The following is a 12,803-nucleotide window of genomic DNA, read 5'->3' on the forward strand; positions in this document are numbered from 1 at the left end:
TGCATGCACACTCTTTTTTCCTCCGTGTCAAAGGTAGAGCTTTCCTTTATCCCTTCAAAGACGATTTAAATAAGAGATATGCAACTAAATCTAGGTGAGCAAACTAATTAAGCCATAGTGTGATTGCTTAAGATGTTCCTTTAATATTTTATGAGCATTGCCTGAAATCAGAGACTTCATCCTGCAATAGATTTTATGTGTATGCTTAAATGACATACACAACTAAAGTGAAGCACGTCCCCTCACCCTTGCAAGATAGCACGGATCTCCAATTCCACAATCCTTATTTAGACAAAACAAATAAGGGTTTAAACTGCAGCAAGATATAGCATTAAAGGGTAGTGAAACACTACACCAAGAAAAAAAGGGAATATAAGAAAAATCTCCCTGTAAGGATGTTTTGAAAAACTAATTAGGCAAATACCTGATAAGAATAACATTTAAAGTCAAACCTACCTTACAAAAGGAGCCACAAATTAAAAACCTTCACTTCAAACCTATTTTTTCTTGATTCTATGACAAAATGCAAAGCCAAGTAACAACCCAACCCAATAGCAAGTCTCCCAGAATTCCAGATCCTTTGTTAACTGTTTAAAAAGTGGCTAAAACCCAAAACTTACTTGTCCTGAACAGTGAAACTGGGATCAGCTAACAGCATCCTCCATCCAACGGCCAATACTGTCACTAAGCAACATCAGAACCCTACTTAATGCTATCATGGTTGAGTACATTTGTTTTGAAATACTAAAGGAAAATCTAAAAAATAAGCAAATAAAGCCATTGTTCAATACTTTATCCACTGTAAAACCAGGCAGGTATTTATGACTCTAAAAAGAGACAACCTAACTCAATCCTAAATTCTGTTCCGCTTAACTGCTTTGCAATGTATCTAACATCTAACTATGTATAATAATGTATCACTGCAACATCCAATATGCACCACATATAATCTAATTTATTTATAGATTTTAAACAGCAGTTGAGTAAATTTGCCAAAAACTCTTCATGCTAATGCCTTAATAAGGATTGCAGCAGTGTTCAGTATGTATGCCAGTGTTTTATTTAAAAGCAACTTAAGTCCCTGTATAAAACTGAATTTACCTACAAAGTATAATGAGACTTCATTTAGTCTTATCAGCCAAATACAGAAGAGGAAGAAGCATTCCTCTAATATCTCAAAGTACATGAAATAATAAACAGAAATTATATGGCATGGAAGGACAGAAACGTGTTTCAAGATCAGAATAAGCAGCTTGGATTTGACATGCTGGAAAAGAGAAACCCAGTGAACTGTCCAAAGACAGTTCTGCAACTAAACAAAGTTAAAGGTAACCTAGAATAGCTTCTGGATTCCAAACACAAATCCTATCTAAATGAGAAGAGCACAACCTAGAAGCTCTAAATTAGACTATCTTTCCATTCATAATCCAAAAACTATCAAGATCTGTTCTTATGTTACTCTGATAAAGTTCTTCTTTAAAGACCAAAAATGGTCTTTAAACCACTGCACACCAAAGAAGAACATTATTGACATACCCTCAGTCACACTGTATTTTGCTTCAGTCCCTTGAGCTACTTTAGTGGTTTTACTTGTATTCAGATTCTGACTGGAGCTCAAAACACACTGTAGACCAAATTTACAAGCTCAAAATTCACTTCTGTGGGTATTGTTTGCAAAGACAAGCAGAATTTGCCTTTCTATATCTGAAAGTGCATTTAAGGGAATCTCCAGGCTGAAACTGATAATGTAGTTTAATAATTCTGCATATCAGGTGTTTTACTTCAGTTGCCTTACCTCAGTATGTTCTTTGCTATGGAATGTCCCTAGTGGCCAACGACAGTGATATACAATTTTGGACAAACATACATCCACAGGAACAGAGCAATTGAAAAAACTAAATTCATTTGTCTTGTCTAAGCTTAGGACTTCTTTCTAAAGACAGAATCACCTGAATTCTGGCAATGTCATTCAGAAAACTATGTATTTAACTGAGGTCAACTTAGAACCCACTTTACAGATTCTGTGCTTCTTCTCTTATATCCTTTGACAACATCAAATATTGTTTCTGAAATTATGTGGTCACAGTTTCTCATCAGAAAGCCTTTCAACAATAAAGCATTGATACCTTCACCCCCACAACTCCAAAGACGAATGCCTGTTCTGAGAGAGACAAATTTAAAAGGTTGTTTAACCTTTACCCAGTTCCTCGGAACATCAAGGGTAGACTTAGTAACAGTTTTATCTAACATTTACCCTTAAAAATAATATGACAGTTAGCAGGCACAATATGAATATACATGTCACTTGAGTGGGAGGAGCCAAAGACTTTGTCCTCAGTTAGGTTCTATGTAACTTCAGTAAGATCTGTGGCACTGCATGGCTATCACCATATGCTGAATCCAGTCTAGAAACCCCAAATGATGGAAATGAACCCATAGGGATATACATCCTCATTTTGCTTATGCTGCAAAACAGTGACACCCACTGGCAGCAATGGTTTAAATACTTGATTGTTGCAGTCTGAATCTAACTGATAAGAGCTGCTAAGAAGTTTCCCTTTTGAAAAATTCATTAATCCCAGTGACAACCCCACAAACTTACCTGTTGAGTCAGCACTACTGCCAGAGTTTTCAGAAACTGCATTACTAAGAGCATCTGGATTAACTGCAACATAACCCTCTGGAGGAAGATCCACTGTGTAAATTCTTCTTGGAGACATAACTGTATCATCATTACCTACAAAACAGAAAATCCAGAGTATCTGGCTCAATAGTGGTCTCACTACAGATTTTCTCAAATGCTTTCCCAACTACAGCAATAAGTGATCTCAAAAATTCCTACAGAGGGTCAGGTGTGGAACACTTAAATTATCCAATTACCAACAGAACTCCACCAAATTTTGTAGCATCTACAAATAAACAAATGCTCCATGGGTTAGTTCTTTATACCAGAAACATCTTTTTTATTATTTTATTAGACAAATCTTCTCCCCCATCTTCAGAAGAAGCTTCCACTTACAGTGATATTTTAAAAGAAACTCTAAACAGTTTTTCTCCATTTTGCATGAGCAGACATTATTTCTTTAAGAACTGCTTCACAAAAGGTGGATGGATGGATGGATGGATGGATGGATGGATGGATGGATGGATGGATGGATGGATGGATGGATGGATGGATGGATGGATGGAGGCTTATTAGGAAGTGACAGAAGCAACAGAAAAAGAATCACAAAACCATGGTTTCCCATTTGCACACTGTTTAGTCACAGCCTCTGCTTCTCTGAAGGGCACGAAGATAAAGAAGTTTGAAAGTCACACTTGACTAAGCCTCAGCAAGTCGATTACCAAGGTGCAGTTAGGTATAACTATGGTTGGACTAATTACTAAATACTTAAAATGGGGTTGCATCTGATAGATCCCTAATGAATTACTTCTATATTTCTAATACAGAATTTAACTATGCACTGACATTTCTCAGACAGCCTACTTCAAAAACAAAGTACTTGTGAAAACACCATTGTTTTCATCATGAGGAATACATTTGTTTTGAAACACATTAGAATAATACTGCCTTTTTCTTGAATGAGCCAGAGTTTCCAGTATTCATAATACTTATTTTAAGAGATAATAAAGGAAAATAAATAAATAATACAGAAAGATGAAGAACAACTATTCAATTTGGAAAAAATCCATTAAAAATTAACAAGGTATAATTCTTCAGCAGATCTTTTTCATGTAGATGATGCCAATTCATTGAACTGGAAGTACCTGCATTCACTTTTCCCCCCATCCAGGCTGATAACTGCTGAAGTGCTAAAATGATGGTTTAAAATTATAAGGATGTATAAGTGTTTAAGTTATTCCTTTCTGAAGGATTTCAAGTTTCCCCTTTTATTCCATTTTTATTTAGGTTTTACAAAACAAAGATGATCAGAAAAACATTAAATTTAATTTACAACAGTCTTGAGAAATTCAAATCTTTTAATCACAAAAGCAGTAGATATATTAGGATAATAACCTCCCAGACAAAATAAGTTACACATAACAGAATTTGAGGGACCATCTGTAACAGTCCTACAAGAACAGTTACCACTCCTTCTATGGAAACAAATGATGACTCAAAACTATATTTTTTAATTTTACCTCTTTAAATGGGAGTCTCCAAATAACATATTTATTCAGACCAGATGCATCTTTAAGAAGTCTGCAAGCTTATAAATCAAGAATTAGTCTTTGCTAATCCTCTGCAAGTGTGTCAAACTCTTACCATATCTACATTTGGATTTTTGCAGCCTGTGGACAGAATCTCCTTGGGCCAAGAAAGATGGGTTGGTAATAAAGTCAGACACTGCTGCAAAGAAAATGTCTGAGCTTACAAAACTGTGACATAAAGAGTGTTTTTTGATTAACAAAATAATCAGATACTAGAGATATTAAAGAATGCTACCCTTTTACTAGTTAAAAGTCACGAATCCCATTTCTGAAGTTTTATTTTACGACAAAAAAAAGTCCCAACAGCTAAAGGTCATTTGCAATGCCCCCAAAAGAGTAAACATTTCTCCTTAAGGCAAACCAAGAATACAGAAAAACTGTTTTGAAACTGTCTCCTCTTCATGTTCCCCACACAGAGATCCATGGCATGTAACTCAGCTTCGTGCACTTGAGTAGGGAAAAGCATCTACACCATGCCACTACCAACATTACATCTCCAAGCATGTCAGTTGCTTGGCCAGCTATGTTTTCTCTTGCTATCTTACTACAAACAAGTATCAGATCTTTTTAAAAGGAGCTGAAGGTAAATCTTCCAGCCATACAGAATTGGCAACTGTCCAGTCAGTCAGTCATCATCTCAGGTAGTCACTGTATTTTGTTAAGTTTATTTTTCAGCATCTTTAATCTATCCCCTGCTTGTAGCTCAGAATGGTGGTACACAGCACTAGCATGGTTTCCAGACTGCCTCAACACAAAGCATGTTTAGGCACACCTCAGGCACAGACATGGCCAGAGCACACGTTCATATGGTCTCGGTCCTTCGCTCGCTGTAAGACTAAGCCCAGGACAGAGACTGAATCAGTTCTAGGTTCTGTGCTGGGCTGGCCCTGGCTAGCAGCTGAACACCCAGGCAGATATTCACTCTCTCCTCAGCAGCTGAGGGTGGGGGGGCTTACAATGGGGTGAACAGGAATAATACGGAGAGCTCATGGGTCAAGAGCAAGGAGGTAACAACTACAAGAATCTTTCCTCACTGGCTCTTTTCACTCCCAACTTCACTCCCATTTCCCCTCCCTGCAGGTTAACTCAGCTCCTTCAGTGAGGCAGAGCTGTACAAGGAGGTGGTGGGGGCAATGTTTAAAGTCTCTGCTGCTCCTTCCTTTTCCCCACAGGGGTTTTTCATGGGCTGCTGTCCTTCAGGAACATTTACTCAACAACAGAGTACCTTCTCCTCCTCTGACCCTAGGGTTCCCTCTGTTGCCACTCCTTTTAGTTCCCTCCTGTCTTGGGACTGTTTTCTCATTTCTTAAAGAAGTTTCCTCTGGGGTGCCCCTGCCTCAGCTGTGGGCTCAGCTGTGACCTGCAGTGGGTGGGCTGGAACTGGCTGTGTCCAGCACTGGGCATCCCCAGCCTCTGCTCACACAAGTCCCACTGCCAGTGACTGGACACCAACACTCTGCAGAGTTTTTCAACCGGACAAAAACTTTGTCTTAGCTGTCAAGTGCTTCTCTTCAACTCAGAAAGCTTTGATAATTCAGCCAAGTTAAGTTTTCATAGGGCAGAACTCATAAGAGCAAACAGAGAGCCTAAGTCAAGCCAAAAAAAATCCTGCTGCTTCCCCTTGCCCCCAAACAACTGTAAATTAGCCCAATCTTACCAATATTGTCATTTTTTTCCACAAAATTACCCCTTGGAAACACCCAATTATCACTTTTCCAAGCAGACAGAAAGAGTTCATCCCCAAAACCAGGTTTTATACAGAAGAGCACTGTGTCCTAGTTCTGTCCAGGACAGCTAATTATTTTTTACAGCAGTCAGGTGCAGTGGCTCATGCCTGCAGTCACAGCTGCTGGGTAGGCTGAGCCCACCCGAGTAGTTGATCCAGGAGCTCTGGGCAGCCCTGCACTGTGCCCAGAGGACATGGCCAAGACACTGCTGTTCCTCAGTACCACCTTATGCCACTTCCAGGGACTGGGAAAAGGGACTCTAGCTGCCAAGAAGAAAGGGTGCTCCTTGCCCCTTTCCAGTCTCAGGTAATGCCGGTCAGGCAGAAGAGCTGTTTGCCATTGTTTCACAGTGTCCTGGGCTAGGGTGAACATTTTGCCTGTAAATCACCCTCTCTTTGTTTTTAGCATTGTTGCTGTTATGTTTGTTTTTCTATCTCATTGCTGTTTCCAGTAAACTGCCCTTATCTTGACCTATGATCCCTGTCTTTTGTCTCCCAGTGGAGAAGGGGAAGGGAGCACCTGGTGGTTTTCTAGTACTAAATTTGAGTACCATTCTTAAAACACCATACACAGGAAATGAGGAATTGATGCTGAATCAAATACGAGGTCTGAGTAGTTCAGTGTCATACCCTCTACAAAAGTCATTGTTTGTATTAGGCATTTTCTGCAGGTGTTACAGTAGGTATGACCAGGACAAAAATAAGCCTAGAATGAGGTTTGTTATTTCCCTTAAAAACATGTATGAAAGTAGGATTTTACTTAGAATGTAAGCTAGAATATAACCCTGTTATAGCTATTCCTCATCTTTATTGCATACAAGTGACACTGTGACCCCAAAACTCTGACAATTCCCAAGGAATCATATACACCTCATTATCTGTACACAATAACTTTCCCCTTCATTGACTAGCAAGACAAGCATCTATAAAAAGAGGACACAAATCCCAGGTAAGAGTCGTTTCCTTCAAGTGTACCAAAGCCAGTAGCAGTGACTAACTGTACACACCTTGAGTATCCTCCTAAACTGAGGTACTGAAAAATAAATGTTTTTCCTGTTGATCAATATGAACACATCAAAATGTCCTTCAACAGAATGAACAAACTCAGTATACCTAAATACATACCCATTCCCTAATGTATATTCATTTTTGTTCAGAGTATCCAAGTTCCTGGACACCAAGCTCTTTCAGTCTTCTATGATAAGGTACCAAAAAGTAACCTCAGGGACATGAGGTTCCCAGGTTGACTTAGCACAGGCTTGTCTTCCAGTCTAACACACATTAGAGTGCTTTACACAGACAGAAGCTTGTAGTCCTCTGTGCAACCAGAAAGTACAGCTTGGAGGATGGAACTCCTACTGCCTGACAGCAGCCTTCAACAGGATTCTCTCCATCAATACTAGAGAAATCACACTGGGTGGAAAACAAACAAAAAAAACCAACCAGACTCTACCAGTCACTATAGACTCTACCTCATCTTCTTTACTTTATTGGAATAAACAAAGGCAGTCACTCAAGAAGAAGTCATTCTTGGCAGAAGACGAGATATATATTCCTCCCAAAGATTCTCTATCTTTTTATAAATACCAAAAAAAAAAGTTTTCTGAACGTTTAAGATATCCAGTTATCTCAAGTACACTCTTATTACTGTCATATATTTTATTACCACCAATACATGTAACAGAATGCTGAAAAAGCTTTTTCTTCTGCAAGTTCAGAGTTCAAAAATTTTATAATTCTGAAGATGCCTGCTATTCTTTATGGAAGGACAAATTTCCCTCTTTACCAAGTAAAATGCAAAAGTTTAAAGTTCTATTCTAAATTGCACAATTACATACATTTAAACAATAAAGTGATAAAAGAAAAAGGTCTTATAATTGAAGAGATACATGTCCTCTGGCTCAGAAAATCAGCAACTGTTGGAAAACATTTTGGGGAAGCAGTACAGTACATTTATTTCATTCCAATAATCATTTTTTATGATACTAAAGGTCACAACATATTAGTGCAGATAGCAGTACTGAATTTTTTGGATTGATTTTAATTTTGGATACTTTATTCAGTTATGTTTACACAAAAACAAGTCCACTATCCTTTGATATTCAAGCAAAGCATGTTTTCACTTAACACCCATGGTATTATTTTTTCAGAGTCCTAGCCATATTACAGATGACTGCTCCCAGTTCTTAGGGTGTACACCACTTGTGCCTGGTAGAATGCTGAAACTCAAGCCAGTTCATTACAATTCCCTTCTGACACTTCCCAGAAGTTCTTCAGTCCATTGAAAAGAAAAAGTATAGATTACAGAGGGTATGAGACTAGAGCATTGAAAGAAGAAAACAAAATGAGAAAATCCTTAGAAGTACTTCCTCATTATGGTGTTTTCCTTCAGCTTGTTGAAAACCAAAACTTCAAAAGGAAACTGAGGTCAATACAGACTTTTATAAGGCCTAAACTTGGGATGGGAAATTCATAAAAAACAAGGAACAAGAGATCTCACATTTATTTCCCTCACTAGTTCCCACATGTACACTAGAGTAATTTTTACACACATAGAAAAGCTGTACTATAGCTCATTTTACTGGAGACACACTTACCATTATAACCCAGCATCAGTTTCACTACATTAGGAGTGTCAGACACTCTTTGTCACAGAGAAAAAACTGATTAAATACAAATCCTAACTCTTGTTCTCACTCATGATCTGAGGAAGGTGTTTTTGCCTTTTACATATGAATCATTCAAATATCTACATTTCCGTGCAAAAAGTAATGAAAACTTAAGCAGGAAACAAAGTGAGAGTGAAGCATGGAAAAAACACTGATGGATGAAAACAGAACAATTCAGACGCGACTCTGACTACAGGCAGGTGGTGGAATTAAAATTCTGCCGTTTTCTGAAAGTTGAATATAGGTGGTAATGATGAAACAAACTATACAGCTGAATGGTATATGTGTCCCATATATGCCCTGGTACATGGCTATATGCAATATTTTGATTAGATGTCTAAGATTTCTAGCTGTATAAACAGGATTATAAGGTTATCTTAATGTTTTGTGAGTACCCAGCTTAATTACTTCTCCTGATACAAATCTTATGTGTTCAACACATTTCTCAAAAGCCAAATATATCCCTGTTAATCAATCCCCTTTACAAAAAAAACCAATCAAAAACAAAATAACAACCAAACAAAATAACAAAAAAACCCCAGCAACAACACTGAATCTAAAAGGCCATGTCTAAGTTGTAATTATTTAATTATCCTCACTGATGAAGTGATTATGTCATTATTGGAACATACCTGAAACAAGACCAGAAAATAAAGAAATGTGCTCCTAAGAGTAAAAGCAAACAAAATTTAAATCTAAACTCACATTTTCTATTCCATTACTAGAAGTTATTGGTAACAGTCCATTTTCATTTGTGTAAAAAACAACATAAAGCGCAAAATATTACGGAAAAAGTATTTTCTCAGGACATAGTTCAGCATCAAGATCACATTATAAACATTTCCACTTTTCAAATAATTGTTAGAGGTTAGAGTTGATAGGAAACACAAGCAGAAAGTAAGCTTATGCAACAGCAGAAAATACAGGATTTGACTCTGAATAACTATGATTTTGACAATAGTAGCTTAAGTGATAAACTCCCCAGTGTAAATTGGAGCAGGAGTGGTGTCTCAAACAACTTGTTCTATCATCAAGACATGGAAAATTATTTCAAACAAGGAGTCAAGGCAGACAGTGGGAATGCTAACACACAATCACTACCCTACAGTTTGATCCAATTTAGTACTATCAGCCATCTCTTGGTAAAACAAGGCTATTTTATCAAGTTCTTAAGCCATTTTTCCATTTCCTTTACCAAGACAATTAGTTTTCCTGTAGTTGACTAGTTTAGGTTTAGAGCTTGTTAACACTTAGAGCTAAAGCTGGCATTTTCTACTCTACACAGGCAACCACTACACACTGTTAGATGAGCTACTTGTTAAACTGCTTTGGGGTATCACAGAGGCCAGCAGCTCTCCCTGTGAAAGCTAAGCTGTTTGAAATGAGCATGTAGAAGAGAATGAGTTAACATTATACATAAGAACACTGGAAAAGGAAAGAATCTGCCAACCAGCAGCAAACCACCTCTCCAAAACTCACAAAACATTGCTAGAGGAACTGGAGACAACAACAGAACTGTTTCTGTCACAAACAGAAGTACAGATATTATACATGCAGCCTACTCAGTCTGAACAGAGAGAGGGGTTTTTTGGTTTTTCTGAGGGATTTAGATTGGTTGGGTTTTTAGGCTCGATTTTGGTATTTTTTCTCTTCTCCTACCCAAATCCCAGATTTCTATGTTTCCCTAAAGCATGTAGCTATACTGGCTTGTAGAACTTGTTGGGCACCATTTTTACCACAGCCACTATGGGCTGGTACCTTCAATCAAATGTTATACTGCTGGATACATCTGTCCCATTTGCACAGCATAATAGTACTGTAATATATATAAACCTTTAAACCTTTGAGAAAAGACTATAAGAATGTGTGACAACACTTTATTGTATAATAATTACAATTTTCATTGCTCTTTAGCTTATTCACAATAGACAGCTTTTCAAAGTAATTAACTAAAGCAAAGCTGAATTGTTTAACAAGTTGTTTATTGCACTGAGTACTGCTAGAATTTAATTTCTCAACCATAAGCACTTCATCAACTTGATCAACTAAAAGGCAGGGCAGTTCATGCATATTTTTTGGACAAGTTTTGTCTTCTAGGCATTTCTGTCACTAGCTTTAGTTTTCTACACTAAAATGTCTGCAGGAAGACAGGATTCATATAAGGAAGGACACAGTCCTGGGGTCGTAGTGATGATCTAAATGCAGTACACTGTCAGCATCAATAACTTCAGTGGAATAAATAAAAAGGAGAACACAAAATAATCACAGAGCTGTACTGAATTTTGACATTAATTCCTCATATAGGATAACAATGCTGGGATATTTCACATTTGATAAGACATCCATATTTTTATTTAATGAATAATGAGTAAATTGTGGTTTGTCTATTTATATAGCAAAACATGGACTCCAACTTTTTTAGAAAACTAAAATCTATTACTAGCAACAGCTTAGTAACATTCATCACTATTTCTTACTTAAATAAATAAAGAAGAAAAGTTTAAGTTGTCTCCATAAGATCCAAAACTCTGGCTAGGCTCTCTGCATTTCAAATTAGTTTTTCAGAACTAGGGAAGAAACAAAAATCAAAAGTGGCACAGCATGCTTTATACTGACAAACTAAACACTGTATATTTCACTTGAATGCAATTATGCTTCTTCAGCAACTCTGAAATTTTTATTTTTATACGGAAGATGCTAAATACTGATCAGTAAATCCCAAGTCTTATAAGAAGTAGCTGTAATTCTGATCAAGAAAAAGATCAGAGACTAAGGAAGCTATTTCCCAATACTAGGAAAGGCTGAGAGAGCTGAGCCTGTTTAGCCTCCAGATGCCTGAGAGGGGACCTCATCAATGTGTGTAAGTATCTAAAGCACAGGGTGCCAAGAGAACATTTCCAGGCTCTTCTCAGTGGTGCCCAGCAATAGGACAAGAGGCAATGGGAACAAATTGATGCACAGGAAGCTCCACCTGAATATGAGAAATAACTTCTTTACTGTGCAGGTGACTGAGCACTGGAACAGACTGCCCAGAGAGGCTGTGAAATCCTGTGCCACGTGCTCTAGGATGACCCTGCTTGAGCAGGGAGGTTGAATCAGATGACCCACTGTGGTCCCTTCCAACCTGACCCATTCTGTGATTCTGTGAAAAAGTCAATTCTACAATTAGCAAATCTCTAGTTAGAAGCATGCATGTGACATTTGAATATATACTACTAAACTATTAGAAATAATGACTGAGGTTTTAAAATATCAATAAAGAAGTAAAGAAATCACAGAACTACAGACCTCACAAGAAACATTTCTCATTATATCAATCCTTGTTGCACATAGATCTAGCCCTAACAAAGGTCAAAATCTAACAAAACAAATTATTGGGACAGAATTTAGCAACAACTCATAACTATGTGAAAAATTTGTATTTTGAAATGCTCAGTCTTTTGCCAGATACCATTTTAATTTTTTTGTGATATAGCAAGTTTTAAAGCATTTTAATACAGCATTTGGAAACATATTCATAAAATATCCTTCATTTAGGAAGAACAATCCCCTGTTTTAGGAGCTTTCAGCTCTCTTTTTTGCTCTCTTTTAATATTTTGCCTGCCATAAGAATCAAGTAATGAACCTTTGTAGAACCACACATGTGAAACTTTTAAATGCTTTAAGGTAATAAAGATTACAATCTAGACCCTCTTTAATTTTATGCTGAAGTAGGAAGAAAGTCTTAAGAACTACAGCTCTTGCAATAGAGGAATCAAGTTCCTCAAGGGGAAGAGCATTTATAAAGTATTTTCTAACTGTCCTGTGGATAGGTGTCCCTACTTTGGTTGCATTCATTTTCTTATAAAGTATTTTGGCACAAAAGGGGAATAAAGAGTGATTTATGACAACTATAATCCAAAGTGAAGGTGTATCTTAATATCTACACCCTCAAATTCTGCACAGAGGCAAGTGCTTTGTTTTGGTTTGGTTTGTCATTTGTTTCATTGGTTGGTTTTTTGGCTGGCTGGTTTTGCTTTTTTTTGTGGGGGAGGGGGTGGTTTCCTTTTTTTTTTTTTTTTTTATGTATGTGTGGGTATTTTGTTTTGGTTGATTTGTTTTTAAAAAATCCAAAATTTCTCTTCTCAAGTAAACAGATCTGACTACTCTTCTTCTGGGGGTCCAGAAGAAGCATGACACCTCCACATGTTTTCTCC

The 12,803-nt window shown here is 37.3% G+C and overlaps 1 protein-coding gene across 4 annotated transcripts in view; it reads right to left on the reverse strand.

Moving 5' to 3' along the window:
* The window catches only part of ERICH1 (glutamate rich 1), a 65,698-nt gene that overhangs the window by 34,397 nt on the left and 18,498 nt on the right, over positions 1–12,803 (reverse strand). For 2 of the 4 annotated variants that reach the window (XM_079325638.1, XM_079325640.1), the window contains exons 3-4: positions 4,268–4,351; positions 2,603–2,737 (exon numbers count right to left, since the gene is read on the reverse strand). In XM_079325638.1, coding sequence (XP_079181764.1) covers positions 2,603–2,737; positions 4,268–4,351 — 219 coding nt within the window. The remainder of the gene's footprint in view (positions 1–2,602; positions 2,738–4,267; positions 4,352–12,803) is intronic. The other 2 variants (XM_079325639.1, XM_079325641.1) reach the window with 2 other exon arrangements.

This window comes from Erithacus rubecula (assembly GCF_903797595.1).
Source record: "Erithacus rubecula genome assembly, chromosome: 2".
In the NCBI taxonomy this organism is placed as follows: Eukaryota; Metazoa; Chordata; class Aves; order Passeriformes; family Muscicapidae; genus Erithacus; species Erithacus rubecula.